A 19655-nucleotide genomic window follows, 5' to 3' on the forward strand; every position below is an offset into this window, starting at 1 on the left:
ATGGACATGTAATGATAGGCCAAGGAGGAATGGCTTTAAACTGAAAGAGAGTAGGTTTAGATTGGATATTAGGAAGAAATTCTTTACTGTGAGGATGGTGATGCCTTGGCAGAGATTGCCCAGCAAAGTTGTGGCTGTCCCATCCCTGGAAGTGTCCAAGACCAGGTTGGATGGGGCTTGGAGCAACCTGGGATAGTGGAAGGTGTCCCTGCCCATGGCAGGGGGTTGGAATGAGATGATCTTTAAGGTCCCTTCCAACCCAAACCAGTCTGTGATTCTCTGCCCTTAATGAACAGAGGTGAGGTATTGTTTGGCCTTTTCCATCTCTTAGCACTGTAATTCGGAATGTTGCTGCTTGCAGACACAGTAACTTTTTCTTTTCATCAACCCTGGGTTTTCTGGCCACACAAGAAACTGCTTGTGCGAAAATTCCAGCAGAAGGCGTCTCCACCAAGTACAAATAAGGATACTGTCAGCAGCACCAGCATGTGCCTTTTCACACTGTCCTGCTGGCTGCTCATATTGACTCTGAGGGATCTGCTCTGCCCATGAGAGCACACTCTGGCTTTGATTTTCCTTCACCCCTGTTTCTGCAGAGAGGGGAGGCTGCCAGGCAGTGGAGGGGAGGTTTTGTTGTAAGATTTGTGCCATTAATTCATTGCAAATGGGTAATGCAGGTCTTGGGTTGGGAACTGGTATAAATTATTGCTAGCATGATGTTGATTTGGGCAGATGAGCAGTGGGAGCTGGGACTGCTTTTAAAGCAGACACAGAGGGATTATATAAAGACTTTAAAGCCTGTAATGGCAGAGGAATGAACCTGCTGATCCGAAAGCTCCCTTGCAGGTTTATAACCTAGAACCAACTTCTGCAGGTGCCTTCATGGAATGTCACAGCGATGGTGACACTTTGTCTCCAGATCAAGTCCTGGCTGACATGGAATCCATGTGGTGATTCCCGAGTTGAATCCCAGGGTGGGCGGCTGAGCAGGGCTTGCCATCTGAAAAGTTACATCTCTGCCTGTGCTTCTCAGATGCACAGCCCAAGTCCCTAGAGGTCCCCAGAGCAACTCTCCTCTATTCCAGATGATCCCAGCTCATTTCTCGTGTTCATTTTTAGGTGCAGGGCTCCTGACTATGAGATGTGCTAGCACTTTGATTGAAGCTGTTCCTTCCCCTCCTGTCCACATCCATCACTTGTTCTGCTGACTGAGTTGCTTTAATTTCTCTGCTCAATTAAATGGAGCAGAACAAGTGCCAACCCTTCCCTGCCAGGATTTCTGTGCTTAATACTGAGATAAGACTAAAATCCTTGGTACTTTTTTTTCTGGTGGTTTTAATAATAAATAATTTTCTTTGACACTTTGCTTCAACTCATGCCATGCTTTGTGTCAGATGCACTCCTCTCTGGAGAATTTAAGGAGGGCATTTCAAAGGAACCAGATGTTTAATCTTTCTTGTGGAGTTGGCTGCCACACAGGAGCTAACTGGAAATTGTGAGGTATTTTACACTTGAGAAAGGCTTTTCATTTCACAGTCTTTCTAAATCAAAGAAAAGCTGAGTATCAGCTGAGCATTGTATAAACTAGAAAAAGAGCAGGCTTGCTGCATGCCATCTCTCTGTGTACTCTTTGCAAAGATGGGCCTTTCCTGGCAAAATGTCCTCAAGATGTTTATGGAGTCCACAGAGAAAAATGATCCCTTGAAATGCAAAAGTCCAGGATTATGTGCTGTAGACATCCTGTGCTGTACTAAGTTTCTTCCAGAGTTTTAAAGGGATCTAGTTGCTGAAGGGAAGAAAAGCACCTCTTGGGATTTTTGAAAGTACCAAAGTGTGTGCTAACCACAGATGTCAAGGACATGCCTGCCTTTCGGAATCTGTCCTCACAGCCACCTGTGTTTAAGGCACCAAATGACTACTTGATAGTGTTCTTACTTCCTCGGCCATCCCAAAGAGATAACAGCACAGCCCTACTCCATAAGGTGCTGTGACAATAAATGCTCTCTATCAGTGCTTCTCCTTGAATACTTCTAAATCTCTACTCTTCCTTGGGATGGTGTTGACCAGTTTCTGTCTTATTTAGCAATGTTTTGCTTTACCTGATTCTTCCCCTGGTCCTGTAGGTAGCATTCAAGTGGTGGTGGCACAGATGCCAAGATGGAAAAGCCATATCTCAGTTCTCTGGTTATGCTTAGGAAAAGATGGTGTTTCTTTCTCCTACTTGACTCAAATGTTTAAGTGTCTGGTAGTGTCACTTTTTCTAAGAAAGATGTAGATCCACCCAGCCTGTCTTGTGCTCTGGAGATGGTCACAAATGCTGAGAGGTAAAGGAGATGTTTGTGAAGAAGTGGAAGTCTGAAACATGAAAGCCTTTTGCTTCATTTTCTTCACTGGATGCCTATCGACAGGTTACTGGGATGCAGTTTGGGTGAAAAGTGTGTAAGGGAAAACTATCTTGTGTCTTTAAATGCCTATCAGGTGCTCAGTCTGAGATGCAGCAATAGGACTGTTTATTTTTGGAGGGTGCTGAGCCCTATGCCCTCTGCGTCCCTTTGGGTGCCTCAAATAAAGCACCCAGAACTGCAGTTCTCCCTGGCTGTGGTTTGCAGGATAATCTGTTCTACCCACCTCCTCTCCAGACTTTCTGATATTTCCCTGGCACAGGTATCCCCCTCATTCTTGTCTGGTTCCTACCAGGGGATGTGTTTTTTTGCTGCCTTCTAACCGTTGCCAATTCAGGTTTCACTAGAAACCGCTGTGCCAGCTCTTTGATATTCAGAAGCTGTGGGGTTTTCTGTCTGTTTCCTGACCTAGCATGACTCCACTAATAATGCAAGAACTTCAGTGCTGGTGTCCTGGCAGCCTAATACCAGGGGTCAGTCTGTAAATCTAGTTACAATTTTCTTTGCCTCAGCAAAGACAGTAAGTTGAACATAATGTAAACAAGGTGGTTGGATCACTTCACTCACCAGTAATGTGGTGGGTGATGCAGGCAAATTTAATGGATGTGATTAAATCTCCTGTTCCAGTCTGGCAGCTGATTAGCTGCAGGGGGCAGGCAGGAATTTCCTTTCTGATCCAGAGTTGCCCTCTTTCCAAGTCCTCCTTCAAGCTTCTGCCAAGCATCTCAAAGTGCTTTGCATTTTTAATTTCGCTTCTTCACGCCCCTGTGAAGGGTGGAGATGAGAGATAGCATGATCCCAAATGGGGCCCTGGGGAAACTGAGGCACTGGGAGGTGGCAGCCTCCTTAGAATGAGAGAGGAAAATGGTGTTAGACTTGAAGAAAGGGGAAATGGGCATCCCAGAAATCTTCTCTTGAAGCTCATGTGGTTCTACTGAACTTGTGCCTAGTGCTCAACAGTCTTGTGTCTTCAGCACACTAAAGTCTTGGTTATCTGCTTTGCATTAGTATAAAGTCACTGACAGGGAAAATAAATCTTTCTCCTTTGGAAGTTTTAATTTATTTTTGTCTTTCATCACTCAATTCCTCTAGTTTCTAAAGAAAATGACCTGTATATATGTTTCTTCTCTTTGTATGGAGAGGCACTTTGCTCTGAAATAGCCTCAGGTGTTGGCTGTGGCTGAGGCAGAGAACTGGTTCAGCTCCATCGATGACTCCATTCTTTGTCCCTACAGGGGAAATTAGTGAATTTACTGTGTGGATTCACCTTCAGTGGGTGTACACTGAGGTAGCTACACTGGCTTTGATTTCTTTACCTGGTTGTACAGCTGAAGAACTGGCCTTGGAACATCAGGGAGGAGAAAACACTCCTGTTATTAGGCCGTGCTTTGGTCCAAAGAAGAGACCAAAGATGTCCAAAAACCTGTCACGTATTAATCGATCATTTCACATGCATATTGCTCGTGCTGTGGCTGACAAAACACAGAGAGCAGTAGGGATTAGCTGAGTCTTCATGCTCCTCAGGATGGTGGGAATGGAGAATGGGCCTTTCCCATCTTAATAGCCTAAAACCGAATGGGAAGCAGTGTATTTTGGATCTCACATGGTGCAGAGGGTTTCTTACAGCAGGGATTTTTATTTTTGTGGTGGATGATTTAAGCTTTATGATTTCACATGAACAGTATCCTCTAGAGTCTGGTTTTGTAAATCTGGAGTGGACAGAAACTTCTGATGTTCAGTCTTGAGCCAGCAACTTGACACCTGGAGAGAGGCAGGATTTCAGGCATAGCTATAGCCCCCCTTGCTATGGGGCATCCTGTCCAGCCTGCTGTCATGGTAGGAACAGAGAGGTCTAACTGGAGTGCTCTGAAGCCTAGAGCTGAGGCCAAAGCCTGGCTTACTAGGCTCTATTTCAGTTTCTAAGATGAGTGTCTAAACAGAATGTTTGAATCTGGTCTTTAGACTAGTCTCAAGGCTTAATTGTAAATAAACAGTATCTTAATCACTCTATAGTTTCCAGCATTCTCTCGTTGAATGTGTCTGTGCTGGCATTTGGAGAGCATTCATCATAGTGGAAAATGAGTGTCTTTGGGCTGCACATGGGATAATTAAATATCAACTGAGCCCGTAGCCTGATGTGACAATGCTCATTCTGACCAGCTGAAATGACTCACTCTAACAACTGTGCTCTTCTTGCTCCTCTCTTTCAGTTCCCAAGAAGCTTCTGCATGAAACTCAGGCAAGACCAACCAGTTACCAAGGATATCAGAAGCCACATTTTCCACTGCAGCCGGGAGTGTTTGACCCCAATGTTATAGGGGACGGTGTGTTCCTTTTGGATGTCTCTCCTTCCAACATAGAACGAGCTCTCCCAGGTAGCTGTGACTGTTGTGATGTTGACCCAAACCTAATGGTGTTGTGGTAACTGTTCCTTTCCATCTCCCCTTTTCTGGATTTCTGTATTGCTCCTAAATCCCATCCATGTCACAGTCAGAAAGGGCTGTGACAGCTTTAAGACGTGACCAGTGACAGGCTAAAGTGAACTGTGGAACTGTTCAAGAAACACCGGGTTTCTTGGAAGAGCAGTCATGGCCATGCATGTCCAAACTCATCACAGAAATACTTTTCAGGCCTGTCTAATACAGTGGCAAAGAAAAGAAAAAACCCCGGGCAGAGACAGTAGTTCTGCCTCACAGGGGACAGAGTCGTTTTCAACTGAGCTTTGAAATATGATGCTCTTTTCATAAAATGCAAAGGGAAGAGATATGAATGAAGCCAGATCTTAGCCATCTCTAGGGATAGGTGAGTAGGAGGCAGGGGTGGTGTATGAATAAAGGAAAAGCACAAGTGAGCACGTGTTGGGTTCCTTGGTGGTTTTGTGTTTCCCAACATGCAGGAGATGGTTTATGACACTACTGAAATTCCAGTGTGTGCTCCCAGAGGTTCAGCTCGAGGGTGGGTATGGGCAGAGCTTGTCTCTGTCTACACTCCTGGCAAAGTTAATCCACAGCTTGGATAGTCAATTCACAAATAAATAAGAACTGGCAATAACAGATTTGTCAGTTTGGAGGCCTTACTGAAAAACTGTCAAGGAAAAGAGTTTTGAGTTAGCTCCAAATAAATATTGTGATCCTGGAGATTCTTTTATGCAAGGAAACATATCCTGAACTCATTTCCAATCATCTAAACATTTCACTTCTACAAATGACACCTTTTGTTTAGTTTTCACATCGTTTATTCATTCACTTTCAAAATATGCACCACTTTTCAAACAAAGATGTAATTTTGAAATTAAAAGCTAGAAGAAAGTTTCAAAAATAACAAAAGAAAATACTTCTGTAATCTCCCTTCCTGTTTTATTTCTTTTATTAAATCTATTTGCTAATGTCAGCCTGGGATCATGAATAACCTTTCCTGTACTTACACTGTGCTGTTGGGCAAATTTACTGCTGGCTGAAAGAATTTTGTTCAGCTTTGGTGTAAACTTACAGGGAAACCATTCAAGTGACTGGGAACAGCTAGGAAAGGAACTGAGGAGAAAACCAGTAGTAGTGAGCTGACTAGGCATTGACAATTCTTCAAGGCTAGCAAGGAGGCAAGGGAATATCTTTTGGTATGATCCTGTAATGAATGGCAGACCAGGGAACCACACAGTGTAGCAACACATGGCCCTTGTGGAATTGTGTTTGTTTGTTTTTTCCCTCCTGCATAAGCCCAGTCATTTTCTGTCTTCCATGTCTGTGCTTGTACAATCCTGCCAATGATAAAACCAGTTCTGTGGTTTTGTGGTGCTCTTTGCTGGAGTTTAGTGTATGCAGATGAGTGTTCATTTAAAAACGTGTTTGATTGCATCTGTTCTTTGGACAAGTTAGAAGTGGAAAAAAAACCAAAAAGGATTCTTCTTACATCTCACATCTCAAGAGGATTTATCCCTTACTCTGTCTCCTAAAGACACTGTTGTTGCACAGTGGTTTACAAGGGCTGCTCCATACCTAACAGAGGTGGTGTCCATCTGACATATGAAATACACATGGGATTATATCCTGGTGGTGCCCTTCATCTTCCTCGATTGTGAAGGGATTTTACATTAACAGTCAGGAGACATCTCAGGCAGGATTCAGTTACCCTCATATAAATGTGTCATTTGTGATGTCCTGGGGTGTTCACCTGGCTTCTAGAAGGGTGAGCATTTCCCCTACATCCCTTCATGTCCTCCTGACCCTGTGGTGTCTTAGATGTTTGTGTATAAGCAAGTACATCAAGCTTTAAGTGTCTGCTGTGGGGAGAGATGAATGACTCTCTGCTATCCATCCCTTGATAGCAGGATTCTCTTGCCTTAGTTTAGATGCATGGTGGTACTTGAGATGCTCTGAAATATCCAAATTTTAGGTTCAGTTTTTAGAAACTAAATGTTTACCCTGCTTCCGTGGATTTCTTTGGAGCAGTGGTAGGGAAAAATTAAAACATTTGTACAGGCAGATTTACCAGACAGGGAGAAAAAAGGAGAGGTTAGGGGGCATGTTATCTGAATTTTAAAAAATTCTGAATTAAAAAAATCTGAAATGTTGCTATTGATTTCCTGCTGAATGTGCTGTTGGATCTTTGGTGTCCCATTTGCACAAGGGATCTGCAGAGATGTCTGTTCTCTTGAAGAAAGAGGCTCTTGGGATATTTTACCATTTGAGAAATGACACCCAAGCAATCCTGTTTAAACACTCTGCCTGAAGGCCAGTCATTAACACCATGGTAGCCTTGAACATGTGGCTTTCCCAAGGCCATGCAGCTCTTCAGTGGCAGAGGTACAGCTGTGCCCACATTCCTTGGGGCTGATCCCTCACAGTGACACCTGGACTCCATCCCCTCTGGTCCTCCTCGAGGGAGATTAGGAGTTGGCATCACTGCATGCACATTCCTGCCCTGTCCCTCTCCATGCAGTATTACCTGTTCTCTTTGACACCCCTCACTTTCTGTTCCTGCTTCCCTGGGCTGAGCTGCTTCCTGGTGCCCACAGCAGGAAGCTGAACGTGATGCCTCATGCTGCTGGGCTGATGCCTTGAGAGGCCTCCTAGAAACAGAGACTAGACAGGAGTAAAGAATTGAAAGAGGTATTTATTTGCCTTCAAAGGTACCCCCTGGGGAGCCAGAGGCTATTGCCAAGATGGACCCCAAGATGGATCCCAGGTCACAAGTTCTTCACCCTTTTATAGGTTTGGTTCATTTGCATAGCAGGGTTAATTCTCCAATTAAAGCTTCCGTTTTCCCCACAGCTCACCCCACCTTTGGAGGCTCTTTGGTTTATATTTTTTTACCTAGGACAGTCTTGGTGTCCTTGGAGAGCAGGCCCGGAGAGACTTTGTTATGTCTACCTAGCATGAGAGAGCAGAAATTAACAGGCTACAAGAAACTTCAGAGTCACACACCAAGCAATACAGAATTTGAAAAATATAAAGGTTAAAACCTAAGGCATCAGGGTTTGCAGGGAAAGGAGAGGGATCAGACAGCCAAGGAACAAAGACCATCTCACATCATGGCTCCTGACAGAATGCTTTGCTTGCATGGCACTGATGGCATCATTGGAGATGGAGCTGGCAGTGTCCTGAATTTAATACCTGCAGATAAGTGGAATCCAGGTGCAAGTCTGTGATTTTACAGAGTGATTCTTGCTTTTGGCCAGAACTAGACACCCAGGGAAGGGAGCCTGAAAATCTACAGTTAAAAACTCATATGGATGATGGAGCTGGATCCTGTGCACTTTTTCCTGTGTTGAAAACAATTACTGTTTTGTGAGTAGTGGGGGTGTCTGCCTGCAGATCAAGGTGTGGGGAGCTCTCAACAGTGAGCTGATAAGGTCTGAAAGGGTCTCTTTGAGCCTCCTTAGCTCCAGTCTTCAACAAATAAAATCAAATCATTAACCCATGTTCACTCACCTCTCTAGAGGGGAAATGGTGTCTGGGTGAAGCACAATACAAGCAGGCTTCTGAAGGAAGTCATAAACTCAGGTCTGCCCTTCCCCACGAAGGCTAGAGGGAAAGCATGTCTGTTTGCCAGGTGTGGATGGATCACTACAGCACCACACCAGCAGAGGGTTGCAGGCTCTGCCTGTGTTTTCCAGTCCTCCTTTGAAGCCTAGCTGAACCCACTGTTGATAAAGGCTCCTTTGATTTACATAAGAGAAAAGAAACCTGATTATACATTTGCTGTAGCATAGGTGGGCGTGTCTAAGTGGTGACATGAAAGAGCAGGAGATGGGTGAGAGACGATGATGCCTGGATGCAGATGGGGTATATGCTCAGCTGAAGCTGCTTGAGAAGGTTTAGTTACCCCCCAAAAAGGGGCAAATTTGGGTGTCTCCCTGTCGAGCAGCTCCAGATTTCTGAACACAGATGCTGACCTGGTGGGGATAAGGCAGGGTAGGGCTGGGTCACGTTCTACGTTCCTCATCCCTCATTCCCTTTCTGTGTCAAAGCAGAGAAGAAGAAAGGGAGGTCAGCCACTTTCTACCCGGTAGACAACACCCCCCTCCTGCTCCCTGTGGATGAGACACAACCGCCGGCGCTCAGCAGCAGCAGCAGCATGGAGCCCGTGGGCGTCAGCACGGAGATGGCCCTGCTCAGCAACATCCTGGCAGCCTATGCCTTCATCACAGGTACGTCTGGTGCCTCACATCTCCCTGGGCTCCTGCAAGCTTTCAGTATACCCTCCTTTCACAGTCATCTGGGGCTAAATCTGCCTCTCTGAACTGTTTGTGTATTTCGTTCGTCTCAGCGAATTCTCCTTTGAAGGGCCTGACTGGGGCAGGTCTAGCAGACAGTGTATAACAGAGTTTATTGTGCACTGCTTTCCACCGGGTTTGCTCTCATCTGGAGTTAAATACAATGTAATCTTACATATGGTATTATTCCTAGTGCTTCATTTTCCTGGAGATCAAAGCCTGGCTCATTAGGGAGGCAAGTTTGTTGTCCTGTAATTTGGAAAATAAGCAGCACTCAAATCTTTGCACTGCTTAAGAGAATTTGGCTTATCTTCAGTAGAAGTGTGAAGATGAAGTAACTTGAGAGTCTACTTAATTGTATATTTAAATCTAGTTTAGAGTAAGATTTCCTTGGATCATATTTTATCTTTCACCCACGTGTATCTTTCAAGTAACAGGGGAGATGTCTTCTAAAAAAATTCACTTTAAAAGGTGAAAGAAAAGTGACAAAGCCAGGGGGAATGCCTTTAAACTGAAAGAGAGTGGGTTTAGATTAGACATTAGGAAGAAATTCTTTACTGTGAGGATGGTGAGACACTGGCACAGGTGGCCCAGAGAGATTGTGGCTAAAACTAAAACTCCAGCATTTGTGAGCTACTTTTTCATGTCTGTATGCTAATTCGGTCTTGCTAATTCATTAAACAGTAGTGCATTCTTGGTGTCATGCTCTTGCTCTTGTTGAGATACCACCTGGCTGCTAATCCAGGTGTTTGAATTTGAAGTAGCTGACTTGGGCTTTGCATTTTGGAACCACTGAGTAGATTAGTGAGAGTGTTTCTGCATATTATTTAGTGAAGGGTCCTTTTAAAAGGACCATGAATGGTTATACAAATTTCTGCTCTTCTACACATTCAGTGGTAGCATCAGGATCCATCTTTTCATGCCACCCCTAAGAGTTAGGCAGATTAAATGGAATTAGTGGTGTTCTTCACAGAAGATAGCTGAGTAGGATAATTTGTTTTCTTGCATGGGTTTCTCCAAGGAAAAGTTAGAAAAACGAGCTTTAAAGGAGTCTTCTATCTATCCATCCCACTTCTCCACCCTTACCTATAGCTACCATTTTTTTACATGAAAATACCTACCTTCCCATCCCTATTATAAAACCAAATGCTGTTAATATTGTGTTCCCCATCTGAACAGTAATGAGCAGAGAAAGTTGTAGGATTAATGATAGGATATTTGGGACTGTGATTCAGGGCTGCTGACAACACCCCATGGACTTTGCTTCCATTGACCACAGCAGAGCTCTTTGACTCTACCTTGGTTTTAGGGCACAGGTTCTTGATTCATCCCCCTCACAAGCTGTCAGCCTTGTCCAGAGCTTCCAGATTTTACTGTAGCACAAACAACTTTAACTGTCCTGTTGCTGTGGGATTTGTCTGCCCTCTCTTGATGTGGTCTCCTTGTGTTGTTTGCACATCCACTGGATACCAAATAGGTAAACTCAGACCTCATGACTTTGGTTTCCAGTGCTGAGTTCAGGACTTGGTTGCTTATGCTTTCCAATGTATCATGGAATCATAGAATGTTTTGGGTTGGAAGGGACCTTAAAGATCTTCTGGTTCCCATGTTCCTCATCATGTCTGTTAGATGGGTTTTAGTCTCCATGACATGTATGTCCAGTTTGTTATTTCTTATAAAAGTAATTGATGACTGAGCCCATGGATTGAAACAGCATATGTCCTAAACCATCTTTATTTGCTGCATGTAATTAAGCCTCTGCTTTTAGTGAAAATGATGGATTTGTCATTATTTATTTTATGTGAATATGGAGAGTTTTTAGCTTATGACTTCAAAGACAAACTGTGTCACAGGGCACAAATATAATTTGTATAAAACTAGAGCACTGCAAAGCCATCCCTCTTCATACTGCAGATTTTGAACAGCAGAGCAGTTGGATTTTTTTTGTGCCTGCCTGAGTTTGGGGCCCTGAAGGCAGCTCAAGCCACAGCTGATGTCCATAGAGGATCCATTATAGTGGCTCAGGAGAGGCAGGGTATTGAGCAGCCAGGGAGGGCTGTTTTTGTGTCACACATCTTCCCACTGCTCCTGACCATGGCCCTGGTGCCAAAGAGAAACAGTAGTGCAAGAACTGCTCTGTTCCATGACACTGAAAACGTCCCTCAGGTACTCTCTGCAGACTGAAAGTGCTGCATTCAGGGCTTCCCTGTGCTGGTGAGCTGTCTCAGAATAGGAGTTTGCAAAAGAAAATTGTAAATAGGCAGGGACAATATAGAAAAATATTTTTTCTCTTGGGGCAGAGGGTGGTGGATACCCTCAGACCCACTGCAGGAAAATGAAGCTGTGGGTATTTTGCTATTTCATGGGTAAAGTGCAGGCTTGAAAGGATGATCCTCTCTGCTGCCTTTCCTCTCTCCTGGCAGTGGGGTGTTTTTTAGCCAGGGGAGAGCATCCACAAATAGTGGAATGCCTTCTGTGCTCAATGGTGTTCACGTTTTTTGCTCAAAATGGCAGTTTTGGGTGGGAGTCTGCAGGTGAAGTGTCTGCAGACTCAGTCACACATGCAGAGTCTCACAGTGCACAGAGAAGTGCAAGTATTAGCAAAAGCCTCTGCGCTCACTTCCACCATCTTTTTGACTGATAGTCCCATATAAAAGTTGGGAATCTTCCTATGGACAACTGAATAGTAAAAATCACAGCACAGCAGGAAGCAAAAGAGTCTTGGTTTGCGGCTATCATGGTTAGGTATCAAAGCCAGTTAGGTGTCAGTCTCATCCCAGCTTCCAGAAGCTATTTCTTCAGAAACTGGGGAAAAGGTGTGAATAATGTCAATGAGGAATGAAATTAGCAGCTGATCAAACAGATAAATATTATTTAGAGTTCAGTCTTGCAAAAGACTCAGAGACACCCTTTATTTGAAAGTTAATTCTCTTTATAGAATTAGGTTTTTAATTAGATGCAATCTCTGCCTACAAACCTCGGACCTGTTATCTGTCGTGGACCTGTTCCAAAACCTGCCTGAGTGTTTGGAAAGACTTCACCAGCCTCAGTGGCAGCTGGAACTGTCTTTGCAGTCACAGTCTATTAGCAAGACCAGAAACGTCCCTACATAAATATTAAACATTCAAAATGTATCAGAGCTCTTCCAGTGCCTCCTTTTGGACAGGAGACTTATCCCAGTTTTGTCATTGCATTCAGGATAAAGCAGTTGGAGGGAAACCTCCACAAATCCCTGTTTTATTCTTCTTCCATAAGCAAAGCTTTGCTGCCAAGTTATTAACAAGGGGCTTCCAAAATACAACCCAGGGGAGATCATTCCAAATTTTAGACTGCTTGGCCTGAGCCTTCTTAATAAGGGGCTCCTGGAGAGCTTCCTCTGTTCTATCAGGGGATTTCGGCAGCCTGTGGGGCTGACTGTAAATTCCCTAGAAGATAGTGCTCCTACTGTTTGTCTGGCCATGCTTAATGCTGAACCTTTTATTGGGGGCCCTCTGAAATTTTCCTCCCCACTAAGGTTTTGGAATGCATGAAGCCATTACAGGAAGCCAGCAGCGTTAATGCCTACATTGTTTTTTATTTATTGAAACAATTTATTGTAATAGCAATAACAACCTTGGCCTGGGGCATTTCCTGGGGAATTAATGGCAGTCTGGGCTGATGCTCCCAGCAGATTGTTAGCTCTCAGGAAACAAGCCCCGTAATTGCTGCTGGTTTGGTTGGAAAAATAAAATAAAATGTGTTTCTAATTTTTTTTGGCCAGTTTGAGTGCCTAGAAAATGGTGGCTTTTGTGTAGAGGCTTGTGTAGAGCATGTATCTTTTGTCTGCATGGATTAAATTCAGGCTTGAATCAGTGACATTTTCATCAATGCTTTCAATCCAGAGAGAGAAATACAAGGAAGGGGAAAGGTAACCCCAGCCAAAGAGATTGACAGAAACTGGGTCCTGCTGGAAGCTCTGAGCTATCATCCACAGCATTGGAAGAAAAAGCTTCAGTGGTCAAAATCTATGTTTTAGAGATATACAGACAAGAATGCATACCAAAATTGTGCTAACTCCTGCTACTGATGTCCATATACTTTTAAAGAACTTTTTTTCAAGTATAATGAGTGTTTTGAGGAGCTTCACTGTTGGTGTGATGAATCTGGGCCACCTTTGAGCTTTTCGAAGGTGCTGAGCATCCATTTGTTGAAGAGGGTGCCTCTTTTTTGTCTTTACAAGTAGAACATGCAGTGGGGTAGGCTCTCAAAGTCACTAGTCAACCATCAAAGCCCCAAATCTAGGCTATTGGTGACTTGGCTACTTCAAGCGAGAAAAAGCAGAGCCTGTGGTTTTTAGCTTAAGTTGCTCTTTCTGCTGTGAAAAAAAAGAGATGCTGCTGTGCAAGTGGATTGTATGTATGATAAATGCCAAGACTGCAGTTGAGCACAGGGTTACAGCTCCATGAGGAAGTCCAGACCGTGTCTCAGATGTTGACAGAGTAGCTGTAGGAGCTCATAAATGCCACTGGAGCCCAAAGATTCAATTACAGCCCTTGCACTGCATGAAGGGCTGTATGGAGGAGTACAAGCAGAGGAAGAAAAATGGTTGCTTAAGTAGCAATCGAGGTAAAATTGCTCATGAACTGGATACAGTAGCATGGAAAAAGGAGTGTGGAGGAGAAAGGAAAAGCAGGACACAGGCAAAATCAGGGACAGAGAAACCGCATGTGTCTGTGTCTCAGGCTCCCATCTATGGTTTTTTTATGAGCTGCTCTAAAGGAGCGAGCAGTGGAACTAATGCAACCAAATCAAGCCCATGTGTGTGCAGAACGTGGTGCTCAGGACAGCCAGGCAGAGCCAAGGCAGACTGCACCCAGTGCCTGTCCCCAGAGCCCTTCTTAGAGCTTCTTGCAGAAGGAGCTGGGTGATTACTGTCCTCAGTTAAATTGCACACGGAGGTGATGCCTTAGGATTTTAGCTTTTATATTTTTCATATTTTTGTAATTCTGCAATGCTTTAGCGTGTAACTCTAAAACTCCACATAGAGTGTTAGCTACTGTTTTCCCAGCTTGGTCAGTCAAAACAATCCCTCTGCAGGCCTGAAATTCAAGGACACCTTACTGTCTCAGGTCCTGAGAAATGTAAACAACAGTAGGTTGGGGGGGAACAACTTGGAGTAAATGACGTAATTACCTGAAATTGTAATTGGAGGATTAACCCTGATATGCAAATGGACCAAACTTATAAAAGTATGAAAACCTGTGACCCGGGCATCCATTTTGGGTGTAGTCCCTGAGGGCTCTGACTGCCCAAAGTGTACCCAAAGGCCCTTCAATAAATATACCTGCTTTTATTATCTTAATTTTGTCTAGCCTCTGTTTTTAGGCATCAGAGGCAGAAGAGTTATCATGTAGTGATTCTGCTTTTCCTGGGGTTTTTAAAGCCACTTCTTTACTGTTCAGTTAGGACTGGATGGGCAGCAGCAGCAGCTTTGCTACTGCACAAAGCAGGCTGCAGTTTTGAGTCCTGACCCTTGAATTCAGAGTAGCCATTGCCTTCACTGGAGCTAGGATTTCACTCAGCCAAGCTGCTGCAGGGGCCATTGGCACATTCTCTTTGCCTGCTCTGGTATCTTCTCTTTTACTTTCGGAATTGTGCTGTCTCGCTTTTATCAAAATACCATTGTTTAAAGCCTGTGGCTTTGGTCTCACTTGACCTTCCAACTACTGCTGCATTTCATAGAATTGTTTGGTTGGAAGAAACCTCAAAGACCATCTAAAGGCCATCAGTTCCAACCCCCGTGTCATGGGCCCACTGGCACATTCAGTTTAGTGTCCTGCTTGTTCTCTGTGTTACAGCTGAGTTTGCAGGAGGATGGTCCACCTCTCTCTTTTTTTTGGACTTACCTGCTGCACTTCCCTCATCTTTCTTTGTCCTATGTTCAGCCTGATTTTTCACCAAGTCATCCACACCAACCACTCTTGCATCAGTCTAATGTTTTATTAGCCAATTCTCAGACTATCTTGACATCTTCTTCCACTTTGGCTTGTCAGTCACCTTTGAGATTCATTTGGGAGTGAAGTGAAGAGCATAAAAGCATTTCATCTCTGTAGCAGTTCCATGAGCACCCCCAGGCACTGAACTACATGCTGCCTAGAACAGCACAAGGCAGTGTTTGGACTCTGACCACAGACTCAGAGAATAATTTAGGTTGGAAGAGGCCACTGGGGGGTCACCAGGTCCAACTTCCTGCTCAGAATATGGCTAACTTCAAATTTAGAGCCAGCTGTGAAATTACAGCAGTGTCTTCCCTGGTGAATTTTGAACATCTCCAAATAGTTTGCAGTTCACCTTTTACAAACTTTGCTTTAGGAGATCAGCTGGAAAGGGCACTTCTAAAAGCACTGTGCAGGGAAGTTAAGCCTTTTAGCTACAGAGATCTTCTGGGGCAAAATGTCAGAGTCTCAGCTGGTGGAAGGTGTTACGGATCCATCACTGAGTTCAAGGGAATAAAACTCATCTGAGGAAATGACTCCATCCTTGAGCTCCAGACACCCAGCAGACGCTGCAGAGTAGATCTGGCCTTGACACTTCTGCTCAGTTCACCTTTACCCATTTAGTGTACCTATAAACCAAGATGATTCAGCCCAGGGGAATGGCAGTAACAACATTTATCGTAATTACACTTCTAAGTAGTCCCATGAGCCAAAAAAAAAAAAAAAAGGTGGTAAATAAACAAGATTACCTAGTTTGAAAGGCACTGTGGATCCTTTGGAATCTTGTTATATCACCTCAGAAATGTGGCTATGCAGGACTCATCCTGTTGGTGCACTGACTCCAGCTCTGCCTGTGGAGCACAGGTATATATTTTGGTGGTCTGGGCAGGAAGCCAGCACTCTTCCCTTAGATAAGCAAATGAAGTCTGTGAATAAATAGTATGCATTTTTGCCATGCTGCCAAGCCTCCCATTTCAGCTGGGCCACAGCACAGGGCATATAAAGTTTTGTAATCATCTTTATGCCTGGTTTGAAGGCAGTGGATGTGACAGTAATATGCACTTACCTGCAACTGGGTGTGCAGCGCCCTGGTGTCAGCCCCGTGGGAATTAGACTTAATTCTGTGGGCTGCTCCCTTCCCTTCCAGACAACTCCAGGACACAACTGCAGCAAACCCGCATTCTGCATGTGGGCAAATGCCTTGGCAGCAAATCCACTGTTTAAATTGCTGATTGCCCTGGGGGGAGGAGACAAAGGAGGGCATGGAAGTAAAAGCAGCCACTGGAAACTCAAACCGTGTCTGGTGTGTGCACGGAGGGGCCGTGTGTGTTCTGTTCTTTGAAGGGTGGTTCTCCTCCATCATCTCCTTTCTCCTTGCAGAAAACCCCGAGCGGGCTGCCCTGTACTTTGTGTCCGGAGTGTGCATTGGACTCGTGCTGACCCTGCTGGCCCTGGTGCTGAGGGTGTCCTGCCGGACGGACTGCAAGCGCTCCTCCTCCAAAAAACCTCCTCGGGAGCGGGAGAGTGACAGCGACAGCAGCGACAGCGATGACGACTCGGACACCACGTCGGACCTGTCTGCCCGCAGGCACCGCAGGTTCGAGAGGACTTTGAACATGAACGTGTTCACCTCGGCGGAGGAGCTGGAGCGAGCGCAGCGGCTGGAGGAGCGGGAGCGCATCATCCGCGAGATCTGGATGAACGGCCAGCCCGACATTCCCGGGACCAGGAGCCTCAACCGCTACTACTGAGCCCTGGGGACTCCAGCACTCCTGCCCTTCTCCCCGGGGCTGCCCCACACCTCAGAGAGGAGAGGGAGGGAAGGAATACAGTGTGGGTGTCTCCCCTTTTCCTGTCAGGTGTGCCACCTGGAGCGGTGTGGATGGACAGCAATGAAGTTTTCCCCATCTCTCTCTCCCTGGCATATTGATATCACCCCTCTTCACGGACACCTTCTGGTTTCAAAGAAGTGATTGCTAACTTCATTTCTGAGTAGCAGGCAGGGAGGAGACAATGGCAGTCCTCCCATGTGGGATATGGCGTTGGACACGCCATGGTGTGAGTGCTCCTCTCTTCTCTGGGCAGAGGCTGTCCAGGATTTGGTCTCCATTCAGGAATTTTTGGTTTCCCTCTCCTGAAGACTGTGGCAGAATTGTGAACAAAAGGACAAATCTGGAAAGATGATTTGGGGAGGGAGGGGGAGGTGCATCCTGACCGACTGTCTTGTGACTTCAGAAGCCATGAGTTTAACCTAATTAAAAACCAACAGCAAATAGGATTTGTTAAGAACTGGGGGATGGGGGGGAGGGGGATTCTTCCATCGTGAAATCATCTCGGTGCTTGGATGTTTGCCATAGTGTATTCAGTTATTTATGGCTGTCTTTTCATCTTCCTTTTCAATGGGAACATTTAGGGTTTTTTTACTGACACCTCAGGGATAAAATCCTATTATTTTTTTTGAGTCTGTTCTCCCTGCTGGCCCCTGTCAAACACAACCCAACCCATCTCCAACAGTGAAATTACGGTTATATAAGAGATGTGTCAGTGACTGGTGAGAAGTTAACAACCTCAAAGAGGTTGAAAAAGGTTTTCTTTTTGTTTTGTTTTAAATATATATATATATATATTTGAAGATGCTGCACAGGAATGTGCCTTATTCTTTTTTTGTTGTTGTTGTTGTTAAACTACAGTTTTCCTATGGATAGCAATGCACAATGTTTTATATATTTTATTAAAAAAATGAAATTAAAAAAAGTCTTTGTTTACCAGAGGAAAACCAACACAGAAGAAGTCACATTTGACAACAAAATGGGTAATAAATGCTAAATAAACTCTGGTTTGCTTCAATACATTTGAATTTGCATCCTCACTTTTGGCATAGGTGTTGCTTGACGGAAATCTTTGGAAGAGTAGCACACCTCTGCAAGCAATCAAGGCTGATGTTTTCTGCATGCAGGGAACTGGCAGCACCTTTTTGGTTTTTTTGGTTGCAGCCCATCCATCAACTTCTGTGGTACACGTGGGCAGCAGAGCTGAGCAATGGGGTGGTACTGAAGGGGCCACTCCCAAGTGATCTCATGATTTTTGGGTCTGTCCCCGAGACACAAATCATGCCTGTGCCAGAAGCAAGTGTTAAATGAACTTAAAGAAAAAAAAAAAAGTATGGAAGAAAAGGTGCAATATTTTAGTAGCTTCTTCACTTGTTGTCCTCTGGAGTTTTCAACAGGATATCGCCACCCTGCTCCCTCCCAAGCACTACTTCACATCACCTCAGTCATAGAACTCAGTGTTTCTCACATCAAGACACTGCTGAAGCCTGCATGGCTTTGGGGTCTGCTCCTCTGTCATTTAGGCATGGAAATATTATTTCCAGAATCTTGAGGGTTTACAAAATGCCAGCAAGGAAAATACAGATCAAAAGCTCTGACTACCCAGAGCTTTTCCTGAGCCTTAAGGGAGAGATGGAGGTGGGTGGACCTGCCCACAGGATGACTGAGGATGTTATAAGGGATTGTGTGCTGTGCCAAACAGCTGCATGGTGGCACAGACCTGTGGCATTTGAGGTCTTCTTGGCACTCTTTGGTATCACTGGGGCTTTTCCCTGGATGAGGAAAGCTGCATTAGAAGTGCCCACAAATACTTCCTCTGGCTCTTGCAGGGTGAGAGCAAAGCTGAGTAACTGCAGCTGGTGGCACTGGCAATGTCAGAGGTCAGGCTGGCTGGTGAGAGGTGGCTTCACCTGGGAAGGCAATTTGAGCACAGCAGAGCGATTCCAGGTCTGGTCCTGGGAAGATTCTAATGGAAAGGCTCAGTATTGAACTGCGATGTAATTTTTGCTTCTAATATGTAGAAATAAAGCAGGAGGCAGGTCCCAAGCCATGATGCATCGCCAGGTGCTTTAGCTGGAATGTTGAACACGCTCTGCTGAGGGTGTAGAGGAGCAAAATGACAGGGTGAGGTCAGTGGGGTCAGTTCTGTTGGCCATGTGTTTCTCCAACAATGATACAGTCCCTCAGCCTTGGTGATTAAAGGACAGCATATTTTCAGATTTAGAATGCTGTGTCCTGGGAGATAGCTTGCAAAACTCATTTTAAAAATGTTATAAATGAATGGATTTATGTGTATGATTTTCCCAAATGACTTTTTTTGACCAGAGGAAAGAACAACTGTGGTAAATCTGAGTATACCTGATATACAACTGTGGGATTATAATAACTGCTTCAAATGTAAATCACAACCAAACTTGAGTTGCAAATGGATGAACAGTCCTCCCTTAGCATTGCTAGTGCTTCTGTAAATCTTCCAGATGAAGTTTGAAATAAAAAGGAGCAGACAAGCCCATCCCAGCCTTGCCCTAGTTAAAAAGATGTAACACAAGTAGTCTCATTGTCTTCACAACACAAGCAATACCTTCATGTACCTTCTAGCTCCTATTTTGTCTCAGGGACTTGCATTTCTAAGAAGACTTTGACTAAAGATAAAGAAAGACTGCAATCCTTTGAGCTAAGGAAAAGACTTGAAGTTGTTTGGTAACTATTTCTCAATTTGTTTCAAAAGTGCTGAATA

At 44.6% G+C, this 19655-nt stretch overlaps 1 protein-coding gene across 4 annotated transcripts in view; it reads left to right on the forward strand.

The window, feature by feature from the left end:
* EVA1A (eva-1 homolog A, regulator of programmed cell death) overlaps nt 1–17940 on the forward strand; it is a 208976-nt gene extending 191036 nt beyond the window's left edge. For 3 of the 4 annotated variants that reach the window (XM_039569884.1, XM_010393247.4, XM_010393248.3), the window contains 3 exons: nt 4613–4777; nt 8869–9048; nt 16470–17940. In XM_039569884.1, coding sequence (XP_039425818.1) covers nt 4613–4777; nt 8869–9048; nt 16470–16840 — 716 coding nt within the window. In that variant the 3' untranslated portion in view covers nt 16841–17940. The remainder of the gene's footprint in view (nt 1–4612; nt 4778–8868; nt 9049–16469) is intronic. The other variant, XM_010393249.2, reaches the window with a different exon arrangement.
* Nucleotides 17941–19655: the final 1715 nt, after the last annotated feature.

Source organism: Corvus cornix, chromosome 3, assembly GCF_000738735.6.
Source record: "Corvus cornix cornix isolate S_Up_H32 chromosome 3, ASM73873v5, whole genome shotgun sequence".
In the NCBI taxonomy this organism is placed as follows: Eukaryota; Metazoa; Chordata; class Aves; order Passeriformes; family Corvidae; genus Corvus; species Corvus cornix.